Source organism: Myotis daubentonii, chromosome 14 (genome assembly GCF_963259705.1).
Source record: "Myotis daubentonii chromosome 14, mMyoDau2.1, whole genome shotgun sequence".
Lineage (NCBI taxonomy): Eukaryota > Metazoa > Chordata > Mammalia > Chiroptera > Vespertilionidae > Myotis > Myotis daubentonii.
The window spans coordinates 34,882,108-34,900,753 of record NC_081853.1 but is presented as its reverse complement, the minus strand read 5'-3'; the positions used below and the strand labels follow the sequence as shown (position 1 = coordinate 34,900,753).

At 38.6% G+C, this 18,646-nt stretch overlaps 1 protein-coding gene across 4 annotated transcripts in view; it reads right to left on the bottom strand.

The window, feature by feature from the left end:
- Nucleotides 1-18,646, bottom strand: part of PIK3R4 (phosphoinositide-3-kinase regulatory subunit 4) — a 61,747-nt gene that overhangs the window by 37,297 nt on the left and 5,804 nt on the right. For 2 of the 4 annotated variants that reach the window (XM_059663969.1, XM_059663970.1), the window contains exons 4-7: nucleotides 16,901-17,483; nucleotides 13,572-13,706; nucleotides 11,585-11,806; nucleotides 8,858-9,031 (exon numbers count right to left, since the gene is read on the bottom strand). In XM_059663969.1, coding sequence (XP_059519952.1) covers nucleotides 8,858-9,031; nucleotides 11,585-11,806; nucleotides 13,572-13,706; nucleotides 16,901-17,483 — 1,114 coding nt within the window. The remainder of the gene's footprint in view (nucleotides 1-8,857; nucleotides 9,032-11,584; nucleotides 11,807-13,571; nucleotides 13,707-16,900; nucleotides 17,484-18,646) is intronic. The other 2 variants (XM_059663971.1, XM_059663972.1) reach the window with 2 other exon arrangements.

The following is an 18,646-nucleotide window of genomic DNA, read 5'->3' as shown; positions in this document are numbered from 1 at the left end:
GTTTTGCTCAATAATTAGCGCGTTGGCCCACAGACTCAAGGGTCCCAGGTTCGATTTCAGTCAAGAGCATATACCTCAGTTGCAGGCTCGATACCTGGCCACAGTTGGGGTGCATGCGGGAGGCAACCAATCGATGTCTCTCTCTCATATTGATATTTTTCTCTCTCTGTCTCTCCCTCTCTCTAAAAATCAATAGGAAAAAAAATCCTTGAGTGAGGATTAACAACAACAAAAAACAGCTACCTCCTTTCTGAGAAGTTAAATTTATAGTTTTTAGTAAGGCCTGAAGATGGGTGGGCATGTACTCATTTAAAAGACTGGATTAGAAACTATTAGAGACATAAAAAGTCTCAACACTATACAGCAAGCTATTAATCCCCCCTCCCATTTCCCAGAGGAAGTCCAAGGACACATCATCTACCACATGAGCAAGGAAACGAATAAGCCATCTCCTCCAAGTCATAGCATTACGATTAAGGAAACAATTACACCTGACATTCTTTTTAATGTAAAGATTTGATCAAATCTAATATAGTGCAAGGCATTATAAATGAAAACTACAAGGCAGAGAACATAATGCCCCTTCTTAAAGAGTTTAAAATATAAGATTAAACCAGAAAATTAAATTAATGCCTTTTCATCCCTTTTAACTACCTTGTGTACTACACCAAAAATCAGTGATTTCAACTAAATGAAGATTCAGAATAAAATCCAAACCTCTAAAAACAAAACAAAACAAAAATTGTATTAGGTCTGATCATGCAAAAACATCAGCATTTAGAGCAGGGGTGGGTAATGTCTGGCCCTGCCAAGGCATTAGGGGTGAGTTAATTAAATGTTTGACCAAATATAGCAGGCTAATTTTTAAGTTGATAATTTTGTATGGTCTGCAAATGACATTATAAATATACAAATGGTTCTTGGCAGAAAAAAGTTTCCCTACCCTGATTTAGAGGATATTAGTTTTGGCCCTGGCTGGGTAGCTCAGTTGGTTAGAGCATCATCCCCATAGGCCAAGGTTACAGGTTCAATCCCCAGGCAGGGCAGATACAAGAAAGAATCAACCAATGAATGCATAAATAAGTGGAACAACAAATGAGTGTTTCTCTCTTGCTTTCTCTAATTAATAAATTTAATTGAAAATTAAAGTATCTAGAAAATATTAACTTTATAAGAAATTCATGCCAATAGAAAAATAAGAACAATGTCATGTGCTAATAATACTTATAGCATAAAAAAGGGAAGTAGAAATAATTTGTTCAAATTATGTCTCCAACATTCTCCCATTCCAATTCTTTTAACTGCACATGGAGAAGGTTTTAATTATTTCGTAAACATCCTGCAGCCTCTGATACATTCAACAAGGGAGGACTGGTAATTTCCCTTTGACAACAGGGAAAATCAGGACTGGAAAAACACTGAAAAACCTCCAAAACATAACTAAGCCCAAAATGACTTGGCAGGAGTTGGGCACTGTGTGAGGTGGAATTATTGGTCCCAATTCTTTACAGTATCTGTATTATACAACCATACTCTTGCCTTGTATTCATGCTCCTGGCTCAGTCATATTACCTGCTCTGGCCAATGGGTTGTTAACACAAAGGCTTGAAAAGCTAGGCTTGCTTTCTTGTACCTCTGCCATCACCCAAAACATAACCCCAGAATGAGACAGATGGATCACAGTCACCACAGTCTGGAGATACAAAGCCAAAAGCATACAGCTTACAGATGCATAATGAGAAATTTACAGAAGCGTTTACTGAGATTTTGTGATTAATTGCTATATAGCATTATTGTATCAATTAGTAGCTAATGGATACAAAGAACCTTCAACACTCAAAAAAACACACCAAGAAACCAGAATCAAGAGGATTTCCTAGCCCTAGCTGGTTTGGCTCAGTGGATAGAGTGTCGGCCTGCGGACTGAAGGGTCCCAGGTTCAATTCTGGTAGAGGGCACATGCCTGGGTTTTGGGCTCGATCCCCAGTGGAGGGGTGGGGGGGGGCATGCAGGAGGCAGCCAATCAGTGATTCTCTCTCATAGTTGATGTTTCTATCTCTCGCTCCCTCTTTCTTCCTCTCTGAAATCAATAAAAATATTTTTTAAAAAAAGAGGATTTCCATCAAAAAAACAACAAGAAGACCCACTACATGGGAGAACATATTTACCAATGATACCACCGATAAGGGTTTAATTTCCAACATTTACAGGGATCTCATGAAACTTAACAAAAGGAAGATAAACAATCCAATAAAAAAATGGGCAACGGACCTAGATAGACACTTTTCGAAAGAGGACATACAGAAGGCCGAAAGACATATGAAAACCTGCTCAAAGTCACTAATTATACGAGAGATGCAAATCAAAACGACAATGCGTTATCATCTCACACCTGTCAGAATGGCTATCATCAACAAATCAACAAACAACAAGTGTTGGAGAGGATGTGGAGAAAAAGGAACCCTTCTGCACTGCTGGTGGGAATGCAGACTGGTGCAGCCACTGTGGAGAACAGTATGGAGCTACCTCAGAAGACTAAAAATAGAACTCCCATTTGACCCAGTGATCCCACTACTAGGAATATATCCCAAGAAACCAGAAACGCCAATTAGAAAGGATATATGCACCCCTATGTTCATAGCAGCACAATTCACCATAGCTAAGATTTGGAAACAGCCTAAGTGCCCATCAGCAGATGAGTGGATTAGAAAACTGTGGTACATATACACAATGGAATACTAGGCTGCGGTAAAAAAAAAAAAGGAACTCTTGCCTTTTGCAACAGCATGGATGGAACTGGAGAGCATTATGCTAAGTGTAATAAGCCAGTCAGAGAAAGATAAATACCACATGATCTCACTCATTTGTGGATTATAGAGAACAACATAGACTGATGAAAAGGGACAGACCCAAAGACTGAGAAACAGCGATCAGGCTATCAATCCCCAGAAGGAAAGTAGGGGAAGGCAGGGGTAAAGGGAAGAGATCAACAGAAGGACTTGTATACATGTATATAAGCCAAACCAATGGACATGGACAACGGGGGGATGGGAGCATGAGTTTGTGTGTGGGGGGGGAGGCTGGGGGTTAATGGGGGGGATGAGGACACATTTGTAATACCTTAACTAATAATAAAAAAAAAAGATATTATTAACAAAAAAAAACAAAAAAAAAGAGGATTTCCTTAAAAAAAACAGTGTACTCAATCTTTTCTCTACCCAGCGCATTCCAATTCTCAGGGTACAAGCATTGGGGAAGGTGAGTATTCAGAATATCTAAGTGGGAAGAGTACAGTTTTTTAAAGAGTTACCAAAAATATCATGATAATCGCCATCACGACCACCACCATCACCGGCACCATTTCCCTTTAAGAATCACTACCGAGAAACCAAGATGGTGGCATAGGCAAACACCTGAAATTGCTGCCTCGCACAACCACTTCAAAAATACAACTAAAAGACAAAACGGACATCATCCAAAACCACAGGAAGGCTGGCTGAGTGGAAATTCTACAACTAGAAGGAAAGAGAAAAGCACACTGAGACTCAGAGGAGGTGCGGAAGTAAAGTGCAGAGGTATGGAGGCGCACGCGGAGAGGGCTTACAACTGAGGATGCGGTTGTCTTTTTCAATCAGGAGGGAGACACACCCTCCCACTCTGAACTCCAGTTCCGGGCTAGTCTCTGGGGACCCAGACTCATACGGGGAGAAACTGGACTGTCGGCATCGGAACACGAGGGCAGCTTTCTCTGAGAGGTGCTTGCAGCGATTACCTCGGGACACTGAGGCCCGGGGCCTCTTAGGGCAGGACTGAGGACCAGCCATAGCAGTTTGCTCCGCCCAGTTGATTCCCTGAGACCCCGCCCCACCCAAGCTGTGCGCAGAGGCTTTTGCATATGAATGACCTGGCCCTTTGCAATCTAAAATTACCTAACAAACTGCAGCTGGGACAGAGAGACCCAGAACTTCCAAAAGAAGGCCCAAGGCCCCACAGCAGCTTGCATTGCTTCACAGCTGGGCCTAATCTGGGCACCTCCAAATCCCAAACAAAGAAGAGGAATCTGCAGATCTCTCCATAGCTCCTTCTGGGTAGCCTCAGGCAGAGGCTAAATTAGCACCTCCTTAGAGATCCAAGTGCCAGTGTACCCAGTGGTCAGAGTGGAACCATCCAGATTACAACTCCTCAGATCCATAAGGGACACACACAGGGGGCAGACTCAGTGAACACTAAAGCCCCACTGAAGCAAGTCTTGCCCCATAAGGGTGTCTCCAGCACAGAAGTTCTCCCACCATAGACATAGCTGATTATCACAGCCAACTGGCCTAGAGGTCAATTCCTCCCAGTGATACCAAATACAATCAAGACTTAACTACAACAAGAGTGTGCACACAGCCCACAAAGGGGTTCACCAAGAGTGTCCACCTCAGCTAATTGGGGAGGCTGAGCCACTGGGCCCTACAGGACACCTGGCACAGAAAGCCACTCTATCAACACAGGGAAGCAGCCAAAATGCGGAGACAAAGAAACAGGTCACAAATGACAGAAATAGAGGGAAGCAAACTACTGGATATAGAGTTCAAAACCATGGTTATAAGGTTTTTCAAGAATTTTCTAGAAACCGCCGATAAATTTAGTGAGACCCTCAATAAATCTAGTGAGACCCTTGAGGATATGAAAAAGAACCAAATAGAAATTAAGCATACACTGACTGAAATAAAGAATATTATACAGAGATCCAACAGCAGACTAGAGGATCGCAAGGATCAAGTCAAAGATTTGAAGTACGAAGAAGTAAAAAACACCCAACCAGAAAAGCAAAAAGAAAAAAGAATTCAAAAATATGAAGATAGTGTCAGGAGCCTCTGGGACAACTTCAAGCGAACCAACATCCGAATTATAGGGGTGCCAGAAGAAGAGAGAGAGCAAGATACTGAAAACCTATTTGAAGAAATAATGACAGAAAACTTCCCCTACTTGGTGAAAGAAATAGACTTACAAGTCCAGGAAGCGCAGAGAACCCCAAACAAAAGTAATCCAAAGAGGACCACACCAAGACACATCATAATTAAAATACCAAGAGCAAAAGACAGAGAGTATCTTAAAAGCAGCAAGAGAAAAACAGTTATTTACCTACAAGGGAGTACCCATAAGATTGTCAGCTGATTTCTCAACAAAAACTATGCTGGCCAGAAGGAAGTGGCAAGAAATATTCAAAGTGATGAATACCAAGAACCTACAACCAAGATTACTTTACCCAGCAAAGCTATCATTCAGAATTGAAGGTCAGATAAAGAGCTTCACAGATAAGAAAAAGCTAAAGGAGTTCATCACCACCAAACCGGTATTATATGAAATGCTGAAAGGTATTCTTTAAGAAGAGGAAGAAGAAGAAAAAGGTAAAGATAAAAATTATGAACAACAAGTACATATCTATCAACAAGTGAATCTAAAAATCAAGTGAAAAAATCTGATGAACAGAATAAACTGTTGAATATAATAGAATCAGGGGAACAGAAAGGGAGTGGACTGACAATTCTCGGGGGGAAAGGGGTGTGGGGGGTGCGGGAAGAGGCTGTACAAAAATCGTATACCTATGGATGAGGACAGTGGGGGGGGGAGGTGAGGGCAGAGGGTGGGGTGGGAACCGGGTGGAGGGGAGCTATGGGGGGGAAAACGAGGAACAACTGTAATAATCTGAACAATAAAGATTTAATTTAAATAAATAAATAAATATCACTACCAAAGACTGACTATGCTAACAGAGAGATGTGTGCACTTTATCACTTTTTAAAATGTGTTTCTAAATTACAAAAAACTGCATTTCTTTTAAATAGTTTAAAATGACAACAAATGATTGTTTACTTAAATTTTCTCAACAAGTTTTCTTTTTCCCCTTAGCTGGTCCTACATTTAGTTTATTCTGAGGGAGTTCCCCATCCAAGAAGTTGTACCACTACACAGGATTTATTCTATACCTAAAGATAATAATTTGTTTTTATGCTAAATTAAAGATACATATAGTACTCCATGTGTTCATTCTGTGATCGATGACTAGAAATAACAGGACCCAGAAAAACCTCTATAAAATTGAAGAGGGTAAAAAACTGTCTTTATGATGTTTTTGCTTAAAAATTGATAGACATCCATTTTTCAGATAAGTAAAATGCCAATTATAAGCTACATTATATATCAAAAATAATTTCCAAAAAATTAATCAACATAAGAAATGTATGTGAAATCAGAATATACTAGAGAACATATTTATATACAGAAGATATTAATTAAAATAAAGAGAATCAAAGGCAAAAGCAAGAAGAACTTGACCTTTGGGAAATAATGCCACTTTTACAGGAGAAAAGAAGAAAGCACTGATATGAGAATTTAAAAATGAGAACGAGCAGGAAAATATTCCAGGCCGCAAGATGTGCATGTTCACACAATACATCTTCTCATTAATACAGGTTGCCAAAACAATATGTATACACACTTTAATAGCTGATAGCTCAATTGATGTTTCTTTTTTTTCAGCCAAACTAAGCTTTGAACAAAGGAGATTCATCCTAAAATGCTACTGGAAATTTGAAAACACAGTTGAAATACAAAGAACGCCTTTATAATTATTCAAAGTGTATATACATTTTTGGGGACAGGTGACAAAAAATTATTCATTTCTATAGATTCTTTTCAATTTTGAAAATGAACAGTATGTTAATAAAGTCTGACTTCATAATCATTCAAAGTGTGTAGACATTTTTGGGGGGACACCCTATATTATCATCAAAATGCATGCTTTCTATATCTGCCTTACAATACACAGGACCAGAAATTCAAAATCATTTATTATAATATTAATAATTTTTATTCTGCTATTAGTATTTCTATAACATATTTTTTTCATTGATTTCAGAGAGGAAGGGAGAGGGAGAGAGAGACAGAAACATCAATGATAAGAGAGAACCATCAATCAGCTGCCTCCTGCACACCCTACCCAGGGGATCAAGCCTGCAACCCAGGCACTGACAGGGAATCAAACTGTGACCTCCCGGTTCATCAGTCAACACTCAACCATGGAGCCAAGCCAGCCAGGCTAGTTTTGTTGTTGTTTTTTTTTAAATAGAGATAATGAACCCCTTAAGGTTCAATACTCTGTAGCTCATAGGAAAAAATCAAAATATTTCGATATAATGGAGATTTTATTGTATTGCCAATACTCAACAATTTTCTATTAAGTTTGGAATTATTTTTAACATAATCATCAAAAAATTCAAACCAAATTAGAGTTACAAACTAAAAGAATGATTGAAGAGAATAAAATAAGCAACCTACATATACTTTTTCACACAAAATTATTTAAAGCCACATTCATGCCTTAAAATTCTTCAGAAATTTTATGTATCTTTACTAGCTACCATCTAGTTTCCAAACAATAAAAATAAATAATAACTCGTTTGTCTTTTTCCTCTGAGTTCCTCAAAAACAAAACAAAAAAAAACCTATTAACCAAGTCTAACCAATTTTGGTTTTCTATTAATTTCCCTTGGCAAGGCATTTACAGCAATTAAATATTTTATCTAGAGGCACTATTCTAAAATTTCATGTCCTCTCTGGATAGAGCCAATCTGCAATCTTATTTTGATTATTTTCTTCAAGTGAAGAGGTAAGAAGACTAAAAGCTGCGGATAGTCTTAATTTTAGAGTGTGTTATTTGACTTGTTTGCACTTATTCTGAATTTTAAGTTGAGGTAAATAGGTAATTGCTGTAAAGGTCAAGGGATTAGTCCAGGGGTGGGCAAACTTTTTGACTCGAGGGCCACAATGGGTTCTTAAACTGGACCGGAGGGCCGGAACAAAAGCATGGATGGAGTGTTTGTGTGAACTAATATAAATTCAAAGTAAACATCATTACATAAAAGGGTATGGTCTTTTTTTTTTTTAGTTTTATTCATTTCAAACGGGCCGGATCTGGCCTGCGGGCCGTAGTTTGCCCACGGCTGGATTAGTCCCTTTCACTGGTTAATAAAATTACCAACAGTAGAAACTTCAATACTAAGAATTCTTTTTTTTTTTAATCTTTAATTTCTTTATTGGTTAGGGTATTACAAATGTGTCCTCATACCCCTATTAACCCCCAACCTCCCCCCCAATACTAAGAATTCTTAACTGGCAATAAGTACAATGACACGTCATAGACAATCATCCACATCCAATTTCAACATGACTAGTAGTCCAGTGTCAAAAAAAAACCAAAACAAGTTGGCTCTTCAGAGCAGTTATAGACTATCCATTTTGTGTTAAAAACAAGCCCTGTCCAGTGTTGCTCAGAGTGTTGGCATGCACACCGAAGGGTCACAGGTTCAATTCTGGTCAAGGGCAAGAAGCTGGGTTGCAGGTTCAATCCCCAACCCTGGTAGGGGAATGTGCAGGAGGCAACCAATCGATGCGTCTTTCTCACATCAATGTCTCTGACTCTATCTCTCTTCTTTCCTCCCCTCCACTCTCTCTAAAAATCAATGGAAAAAATATCTTCAGTGAGGATTAATAAAAAAAGCCAAATCTTTATTTTTCAAATATCACAAAAACTTAATTACAAATGAAAACAAAGAGATTACTTCCCAACCCAGGCTGGAGAACCAAATGATCCTGTTTGCCTGCCTGCCTGTCTCTCACATGCACACAAGCATCCATGTTTAAGCATGTACATGTGTGTGCATTCAGGTACATACATACACAATATGGGAACAATAAAGTTGAAAATCTGACTCTATTTTGCCTAAAAGTTTTACAATACTCTATCAATTTTTATTTCTCTTCCCAATTCCTAATTTTCCCAACCTAATCTTGAGAAACAGAAACTTACCAATATCACTGGCAAATTCGTAGACATGGGGTTTTTGTAGCAGCCCTAACTGGCACATACAGGTAAGGGCGTTAAGAGCTTTCACAATAACAAATTCCTCAGCATCACTAAGACCTTGTTGCAGCAGGGGTTTGAGAATTGAGGAGCTCTGCCAGCCAACATAGGCAGCAACACCTGAAAAAGAGAAGCAACATGACATGATTACGTATTCTATACCTGGAAGTACAAATGCCATTAAGTAAAACAATAAAATTAATCGAAAACCAAATATATTGAGCAACAATCAGGGAGATGACATTGCACTTCCTACCCAGCACAATAAATGAAAAGACCCACAACAAAATAAATGACTAAGAAATTATGGAACACCAAGGGGTGGGGGGCTGGGGGGAAGAGATCCCAGGAACTTATAAAAATAAAAATATAGGTCCCCTAAAAACGAAGAATGATTGGCTTTAGATTATCTTCAGCAACAATATAGAGGCTAGAATACAACAACGCAAGCAATTTCACAGGTTCTCAAAGGTAGGAAGTAACCTTTCTCCAAAACATTATACAGCAGCATTTGCAGAAACATTAATACTATTGCCATATGAGTTTCTTTCCTTTTTTATTTTTTAGGAAAATACACCCAAAAGCAAATATTTTAGCAGTTACTTTCCCAGATTTTAAGGTAACAAAATCTAAATCCTACAGCTTTCCGCTACTACATGAGAAAATTTGAATATCAGCAAAGCTTTCCAAAGGGTAAAAGAGTCTTTAAACCTTTTCAGTTAAACAGCAAGCTGTTATAATCATGTCCAAAATGATATAAAGAGGGTTAGTGGGTAATTATAATAACACTAGGGGCCCGGTGCACGAAATTCGTGCACTGGGTGTGTGGGGGGGGGGGGAGTGTCCCTCAGCCCAGCCTGCCCCCTCTCACATACTGGGAGCCCTCAGGCGTTGACCCCCATCACCCTCCAATCGCAGGATCGGCCCCTTGCCCAGGCCTGACGCCTCCGCCAGAGGTGTCAGGCTTGGACAGGGGACCCCCATCTCCCCCCATCACTGGCTCTGGCCCCCGCCCAGGCCTGAGGCCTCTGGCCCAGGCATCAGGCCTGAGCAGGGGACCCCCAGACCCCTCCGATTGCTGGCTCTGCCCCTTGCCCAGGCGTGATGCCTCAGCCAGAGGCGTAAACCCCCATCACCCTCTGATCACCTGATCGGCCCCTTGCCTAGGCCTGACACCTCTGCTAGAGGTGTCAGGCTTGGACAGGGGACCCCCATCTCCCACTGATCACTGGCTCTGGCCCCCGCCCAGGCCTGAGGCCTCTGGCCCAGGAATCATGCCTGGGAAGGGGACCCCCATCTCCCTCTGATCGCTTGCTCCACCCCCCGCCCAAGCCTGACGCCTCTGACCCAGGCTTTAGGCCTGGGCAAGGGGACCATCATATCCCCCCAATCCCTGGCTCAGCCCCCCGCCCAGGCCTGATGCCTCGGCCAGAGGAGTTGACCCTCATCACCCTCTGATCACCAATCACCAGATCGGCCCCTTGACCAGGCCTGAGGCCTCCGGAAGAGGTGTCAAACCTGGGCAGGGGACCCCCAGCTCCCCGCGGTTGCAGGCTCCACCCCTGCCCAGGCCTAACGCCTCTGGCTGAGGCGTCCGGCCCGGGCAGCGGGGACCCGCAACTGCAGTGGCCCCGCGATCGTGGGCTCCGCTTTAGGCCCAGGCAAGGGACCCCTAGCTCCTGGGACTGCCAGCTTCCACCGTGCCCAGCTCCCATCGCTGGCTCCACCCCTACTTCCTGCTATCACTGGCCAGGGCGGCAAAGGCGCCTGATTCTCCGATCATGGCTGGGGGGCAGGGCAAAGGTGGCCCCAGGGCCGCCTTTGCCCTGCCCCCCAGCTCTTAGCTCCCCCCTGGGTTTCCGATCACTGTCAGTGGCAGGGGGCTTCTTCCTGCTTTCCCTTTCGCCTCCCTGCATTGTGCCTACGTATGCAAATTAACCGCCATCTTGTTGGCAGTTAACTGCCAATCTTAGTTGGCAGTTAACTGCCAATCATAGTTGGCAGTTAATTTGCATATAGCCCTGATTAGCCAATGAAAAGGGTATTGTCGTACGCCAATTACCATTTTTCTGTTTTATTAGCTAGGATGGCTTTAACATATAACATTTCATAACTGACCAAACCTAAATTTTCCTTCTAATTAGATTGATTTTCAATCATAATTACACTTTAACAATTATTTTCTGATTGTAAAAGTTATGTTCACTATAAAAAATTTGACAAATATGGAAAATATAAAGAAACAATCATCTACAATCCCAGTCCTACATATTACCACTGTTCACACCTTAGTATATATATTTCAGTCTTTTGTATAAATACATATGATTTACTGTTGTTATCTTTATACAACTGGAATCATACTTTAAATAGACCTACACTATAATTCGGTCACTCTAATAGTATTTCATGATACTTTCCCGGGGCATTAAATATCATTTTAAAACAGTTTGTAATGACCACATAGTATTCCTTGATATGGATGTATCACAATTTAACCAATCCCTTGATCAACTAAGATATTCTTATCATCCAAAAGCAGCAGGAAGACAGACAGAAATACCAGGAACTCAATTCATTATTAATAAAATTTAGTAGTAATGTCCCCTCTCAAATTGCATGTATTTTTTTGAGAATTCAAAACCTTAAAGCGAAATTTAAAAAACAACATACCAACTATACTATCAAAAAAAGCTCCACGCAGATGCCAATCATTCTTATCATTCAGGAAAGTAATCATGTGGGACAATAAAACATCATTGGCTTTTTGACGTCCAAAAAATACACACAGCCGAGTTATTCCATTTTCCATTAAGGTTTGTTTCACGATATTTTCAGGGTCACTTAGCAAAGTGACAACTTTCTGCTGGACCATTTCATGCAAGGCTTGGAGCTCTAAAAAAAAAATAAAATAAAATAAATTAAAACTAGATTCTGTTCTTTTTCCTTATACTAATAGACCCAGTCTTCCTTTTTACTCCTCAGAGAAATGGATTACAGAAGCCACCATAGAAAGTCTATAATCACTAAGTTTTTCCACTATTTAGAACTCTGAAGGATAGGTGGAAAGCTGAAATATAAAACTGAAGAACATCCTAATAAGCTTCACAAGCTTGGCTACTATCTCACTAATTAAACAGCTCTATTTATGAGGCTTAAGGAGAAAAGTATGGGAGCACCAGAAAGGAGACCATACTGCTCCAATAAGATCAACTAAATCAAGGACTGGAAAACACTAGACTGGTTCAGGATATCATCTGATAATGCAGGGCAAGCATTCTTAAAGGCTGGCTGAAACTTCAGAAACACACTGCAAGTCCTGTCAAAGCTTTGCATGATCTGGCTACCACTCTGGCCTTATCTCCTATCCACCCTCCCCTTACTTACTTGTCTGTCTTTCCCTTACTAAAATGTAAACGCAAGAGCAAAGATCTTGTCTGTCTTAGGCACCACTGTATCCCTAGTGCTTATAGCAGGCACAAAATTGCCTGATGCAGAGCTATCTTTGACAATCATCTGTTGGCTACGTGAATAAGGGCAGAGGCTACTACTGGTGCATCCACTGTCAAGGAAAATGGAGGTCTGTATAATGTTCACATTAAGAAAAACTTCAGGTTACCTCCCCAAAAGTTTTAACACCTAAAGTCATTACATAAAAAGATCCAATTACATGTTTATAGAACATTGAACAGTATTATTTTCTAGTTCCATGGAAAAAGTGAAGATTTCCTTTCTGAGGTATTCTTCTGTAAGTTCAAAATTATTTGTCTTGAACTCCATATAATTACGCTGTCTTAAAAATGATGCTTTCTACAATAGAACTATTGCAGTTATCTGTAACATAAAAATCTGAAAACTACACTTCTCTAGTTTTTCTCAACTAGAAACGTCTTAGAACAGACCTAAGCATATTATTTCACTTCTAAATATCTAACTCAATAAACATTAACTACAAGTCTGTTAAGAATTGTACGAATGTAAAGAAACTAAGGCCCAGCCAGTGTCGCTCAGTGGTTGAGTGTTGACATATGAACAACATATGAACCAGGTGGTTCAATTCCCTGCTAGGGCATATGCCCAGGTGGCGGCTCAATTCCCAGTAAGGGGCATGCAGGAGGCAGCCAATCAATGATTCTCTCTCATCATTGATGTTTCTCTCTCTCTCTCCCTTTCCCTTCCTCTTAAAAATAAAAAGAACTCTGACCTCAAAGTGTTTATTATCATATCTGTCCTTTTATAGTAAAATGTGTGGGTTTTAATAAGTAAATCATAGATAATATAAAATAAACACAAGCTTATGACTGAGGATACACAGGATATACTCATATAAGGAGAAAAGATTTAGATTCTTTAGCTATGATGTTGTCAATGGTTTTTCTTTTATCATAAGAATGAAATAATTCAGCTAGCTTTATTATTGACACAAATCAATTCTGGCTGAAAAACAACTGAGCTTAGAACCTGTAGCAACAAGCTGATCGTTTTCTGGCTAGGTAAGTGTTTGAGAATAGAGAGAACAACCAGAAACCAGGAATCCTTCCCACCGATACATCTGGTATTCTTTCACCTTACATGAAAATTAGAAATGATGATTTGTTCCAAGTTCACATTAGCAATTCATTCTAAGTAATAGGAAATCTGGAACAGAGAATCATACTACCTGTGTCATAATTTCCATTGGGATGTGTAACTTCATCTATTTCTTCACTATTTGGGTCATTTTCCATATTCAGATTTTTTAACTGTACTAATTCCAGGAATCTCAAAGCTGTTTCTGCCAGCAGAGCTATGTTTTCTATAAAAGGAAGAAAAATTATAATTATCTTCTTAAATCTCCGTAATGTTTATAACTTTTCCTCCCTAACTCTTTATAAATAAAATAATAATCATAAAACTAAGGAGGAAAAGTAGAACTTTTAAATTTAGCACTTAACCAAATCATATTTTAGTAACTAATTTCATAATCTACAACTATTTCTAAACTGTTTTAATATTGAACATAGGCATCTTTTAAAAAGGCAAAAATAACCCAAAACACAGCCCTCAAATCTATTGAGGGAAAAAAAATCCTTTTAGAGTCCTACCCTTTAAACAGTATTTTGACATTAGACTAACAAACATTCACATGGAAATAACAGAGCAAGCTGGGCTTTGGGATCACACAGACCTTGGCTCAAATCTCTACCCTACCACTTACTAGCTGGCTGCTTATCATATCTGGCCTTCAGTTTCTTCACATATAAATGAGTCACCTCTATTTCAAAGAGTCATTACCAAATTGAATCAATCACTGTTGGATTGCTTCACAAGTGATACTCTGAAGTTCTTAAGGAACCAAAGTGTCAGACTGCCACACTTCTGTAGTTGTCTATATTTTCTCCTTTCTCTTTCTGGTAATCTAGTAAAACTATCTGATACTCCTCACCACTGTGAAAGTATCTACTTCTGAGTTCTGCTATCATATTTGCTATTAATTATATCTACTCTATTGCTTCTATCTTCTTCCTTCCATTTTTGTTAGTTTCTACCCTTCTTTCTTCTACTACTTCTGTGCTTCTTAGCTTAACTCTGTACTCTTCCATCTTTGCAGGAAATAGCACTGAACATAAAGTTTAACTACTTTATTTTGAATCTGACACTTTCTCTTAACTTTTTACATTTCCGAAATTGAGATGCACTTCACAATATTCGAGATTTTTCAGTCTACCAAATGCAGTGATTCCTCCACCTCTCCCAGGTTCAACACTGTTCCGAATAAAACAAAAATTTACCTCTAAGTAAGCAAGATATTAATACCCTGCAATGCCTGCTCACCCTAAAAATGGAGAAATTTAGGGCCATCCTCTGATAATAAGTCAAAATTCTAGATGAATATTCCCACTTTAATAAACATATCTTTATTAAGAAAAGTCTCTTATTTTTCTGAAACTCTAAAGTCTAAGTTATGCTTATTCCCCATTGAAGTTTATAAACCACAATATATTTGGATAGTTTACATAAGATACAAATATATACCAACATCTCTGAGCTAAAAAAGAATAATGTAAAAGAAATTTACAAATTGATTTTAAACGTTTATAAATACTAACATGTGTGGTTTAATTATACTTAACCATACAAGTTCAAACACACCTCTGGCTCTATTAAAAAAGGTAGCTTTGTCATGCACCAAGCCATGGTGAAGGGACAATGCAAAGTACTGGCACTGTCCCTGGGTTATCATGGACTCGCATCATAAAAACCCAAAAGACCAAAGAAAAGCAGGATTACTTCAAAATCAAGGTCTAGACCAGTAATTCGTAGAACTGAGAAAGAATTAGACCAGACACTTTGGGGTCCTGTTTTTTAGACTCTCTCATTCCCAATTTCCTCACTGGTAAAATGAAGGAATTAACAGTCACTGCTCAAGGTTTTTGCAAGGGGTAGTTGTGAAAGACATATAAACCTTAGAATCTAAAATCTATCTTAGAAGCTATGTTTCTCTTGCAACTAACCCTTGCAACAAGCCTGAACAGTAGATACCTGACACACAGGAGAGTTTTCAACAAATACCATTATTTTTATGCTATGACTTACTAATATTAGTAATTGATTGTCAATATGTTAATATGGCACCTACATATCAAAATCTTACCTATTTTATACAATTAAAGAACAGACTAAAATCCCCTGGGTCAAAAGTAGGTCATGAAACCCTAAAGATACAGCTTGTTTTTAAAACCTAAAAACTGTTATTTAATTTTATCTGGTTCAATTGTTTATATTTACCAAGTGAATTATAAATGTGCTTTGTTACAAATAATAAACTCAGATCTATCTTAAAGAAATCCTTCATTTTCTAATTTTCTATCCCTGAAACTTATACCTATACAGTTATGGAAACCAGAAACCATACATAAGTAAATAGGCTGATAGATAAACAAAAATAAAAATATACAAATAAAAAAAGAAACCCAACAACTGCCAATCACTTTGTGGATGTGCCTAGTATATAAGGCCAGCGTCCAAAGACCATTTTTCACATGTTCCATTAAAATACTAATAGGTGCGCCCTGGCCGGGTGGCTCAATTGGTTGGAGCATTGTTCCATACACCAAAAGGTGACGGGTTCAATCCCTGGTCAGGGGTGAGTAAGGGAGGCAATGTATTGATGTTTTCTCTCTCTCTCCCCCCATTCCTCTCTCTAAGAATAAACAAACATACTCTCAGGTGAGGATTAAAAATCTGTAAGATGTTTCCTAAGCAAGCATCGTACAGCAACATGACAATATCATCACCACATGTTATGGACTTCAAAAAAGAATCCCTGATTTCCATAAGATTACATTTTAGAAATAAATTATGGAATTATGTAAATGTTTCAATGGCATTTCCATGCAGTAATAAGCATTTAGAATTAGGAAGCTAAAAAAATGAATCTGTATCACTTGATTTTATGAGAATTACAAGTAAAACATGCAGGTGTGTTATTTAACACACTCATTTCACCACAAAGAAGCCATACATCCTAAGCACTATAGTAACTGAAAGGACCTTAAATTCAGTAAGTTAATAGGCTAGATTCTTTCAACACCAAATTACCCAGCAAAATAAATCTTTTCAACAATAAATTGTTGTATATCCTAAAATTGATATTCAAACAGCTTATTTGTTCAGAGAAGCTTTATAAAGGCCTAAAGACATACCCCAGAAGCACATATTTGTAAACATTAGTCTCCCTTCAAATTAAATGTAATACTCCCAGTAAAAGCACAAGATTCTGTATTATATACTTTTTACTAGCTAATTCTGATTACTTCAAAAATGACAGTACACACGAAAGCTGAGTCCCAGGTAAAGATTAGCTATAAATATTACTAAAATGTACACAAATAGTTCAGGGACCAAACGTCATTCTCAGAATTCCCAAAGAAATCAGAGAAACAAGAGGTATTATAGTCACTAACTTCATAAATATGAGTAGCTATTACTTAGACAATAATCTCTTACCAGCATAGGCTAGTCTGACAATAGTAGCATCATCTTGGGCCAAGTGGGCTATGCCCGGCAGAATATATTCCGGATAGATATTGATATCATTGCGAGGAACCTCTTTGACAAGAGCTAGAACTTTGGTCAATGTCCTCAAGGCTTCAGCCCTCACTCTAGGAACAGAGTCATTGCTGAAGTGCAAAAGATATGGAGTAATACGATCCAAAAGAATTTCTACACTTAATCGTGGAGCCAAATGGAGAATAAGTTCCAAAGCAGCAAGTTTGGAATCACAGTATTTAAGGGTCTGTAGACAGGAGGTTATAACAGACACCAAGATAACCAGCCCATTTTCCTTGGGCTCTCCTTCAGCTTTTTCCGGCAGATCATGTCCACAGAGATTGTGAATAATGTTGCCCAAATCCTTCCGTATGACCAGAATACGCTCATCTGCAGAAAGAAACGTTTCCTTGGCAAACTGGGCCATGTAGGGCTGAAGGAAAGTATAAAATATTTCAGGAAAGGCATTGCCACGCTGCTGCTTTAAGTAATCTTCTGCTTCTAACCGTTTATCTGGCTCACGGTGAATCATCTGAGTTACCTATACCAAGGGAGAAAGAGAGCAAAAAATAGATTTGAGAACAGCAAATTAAATCAGAGAAAAGCTACAAGGGCATCTTAACCGTGATTTAAAGGATTTGTGAAGTCTGACTCTTCTCAATCTTTACCATTCAAACTACTTTCAGAACCTAACTACTGAGTAATATGTGACTCTACTACTGTCCTAAAAAGCAGTAAGAAATTACATATGAACATATTACAGATGATCCAGACACATAAAGAGGAGGTGAATTCTGTTCAACATTCCCTATTTATTAAGACAGAAGAGTAATATACTGCTGCCCACAACTCAAGGATTCTTAAACTTTTTTTGAGGAGATGCCACTGAGAATCTGAGGAAGCAATGGGATTTTCTTCAGAGAAAGAGGTATACACACAAGTTTTGCATACAAAATTACACACAATTCTGAAGAGAATTACAGATCCCCTAAAACCTATTTACATACCAGAGTTCTGGTTTAGACTTAGTTTCACAAGCTTTAGGAAATACATGGTTTACTAGTAGGTGTAGCACTAGAATCTGTTCACAAAGGGAATCAGTGGTTTAAACTTTTCAAGTAGTGTAAAAGAAGTGTTAAATCCTGCAAACACTAGAAATGACATACCTATTTGAATTTATCTTACGTTTTCTAGCAACATAAGAAAATTTGTTCAATATACAGAGCATAGTTTAATCATTCCTAGACCCTCCCACTGTATTAGCCATTATTCAAATACTCAAAATATCATATACGTATATCTAGTTATTTGAGCTTTCTGTTTAATTCTAAATAAGAGATTCATATTAAACTTGGGGGAATCAAATATACTATAAATAAGGAAAAGTGACCTAATAGAATTACTTTGACAGGTTAAGCTCTAAAGATTAGTCAATTCACTCCTTTCACAGTTAAGAAAATGTAGGCCCAAATTCATGGCAGTGTAACGTGAATGAATGCATGCCACATCCAAAGACATACCAGCCAAATATACCAACTCCTAATCCAGGTGAGCTAAATTAGTTTCCTTCATCTGAAGCATATTTTTTAGTATTTGCTATTTGTAAGAGAAATTAAAATATTTCCCTACCTTACTAAAGGATATTTTAAATACACCATATCCTTTCCATGACTCAGAATCATCATCATAAGCATCAGTTCCTAT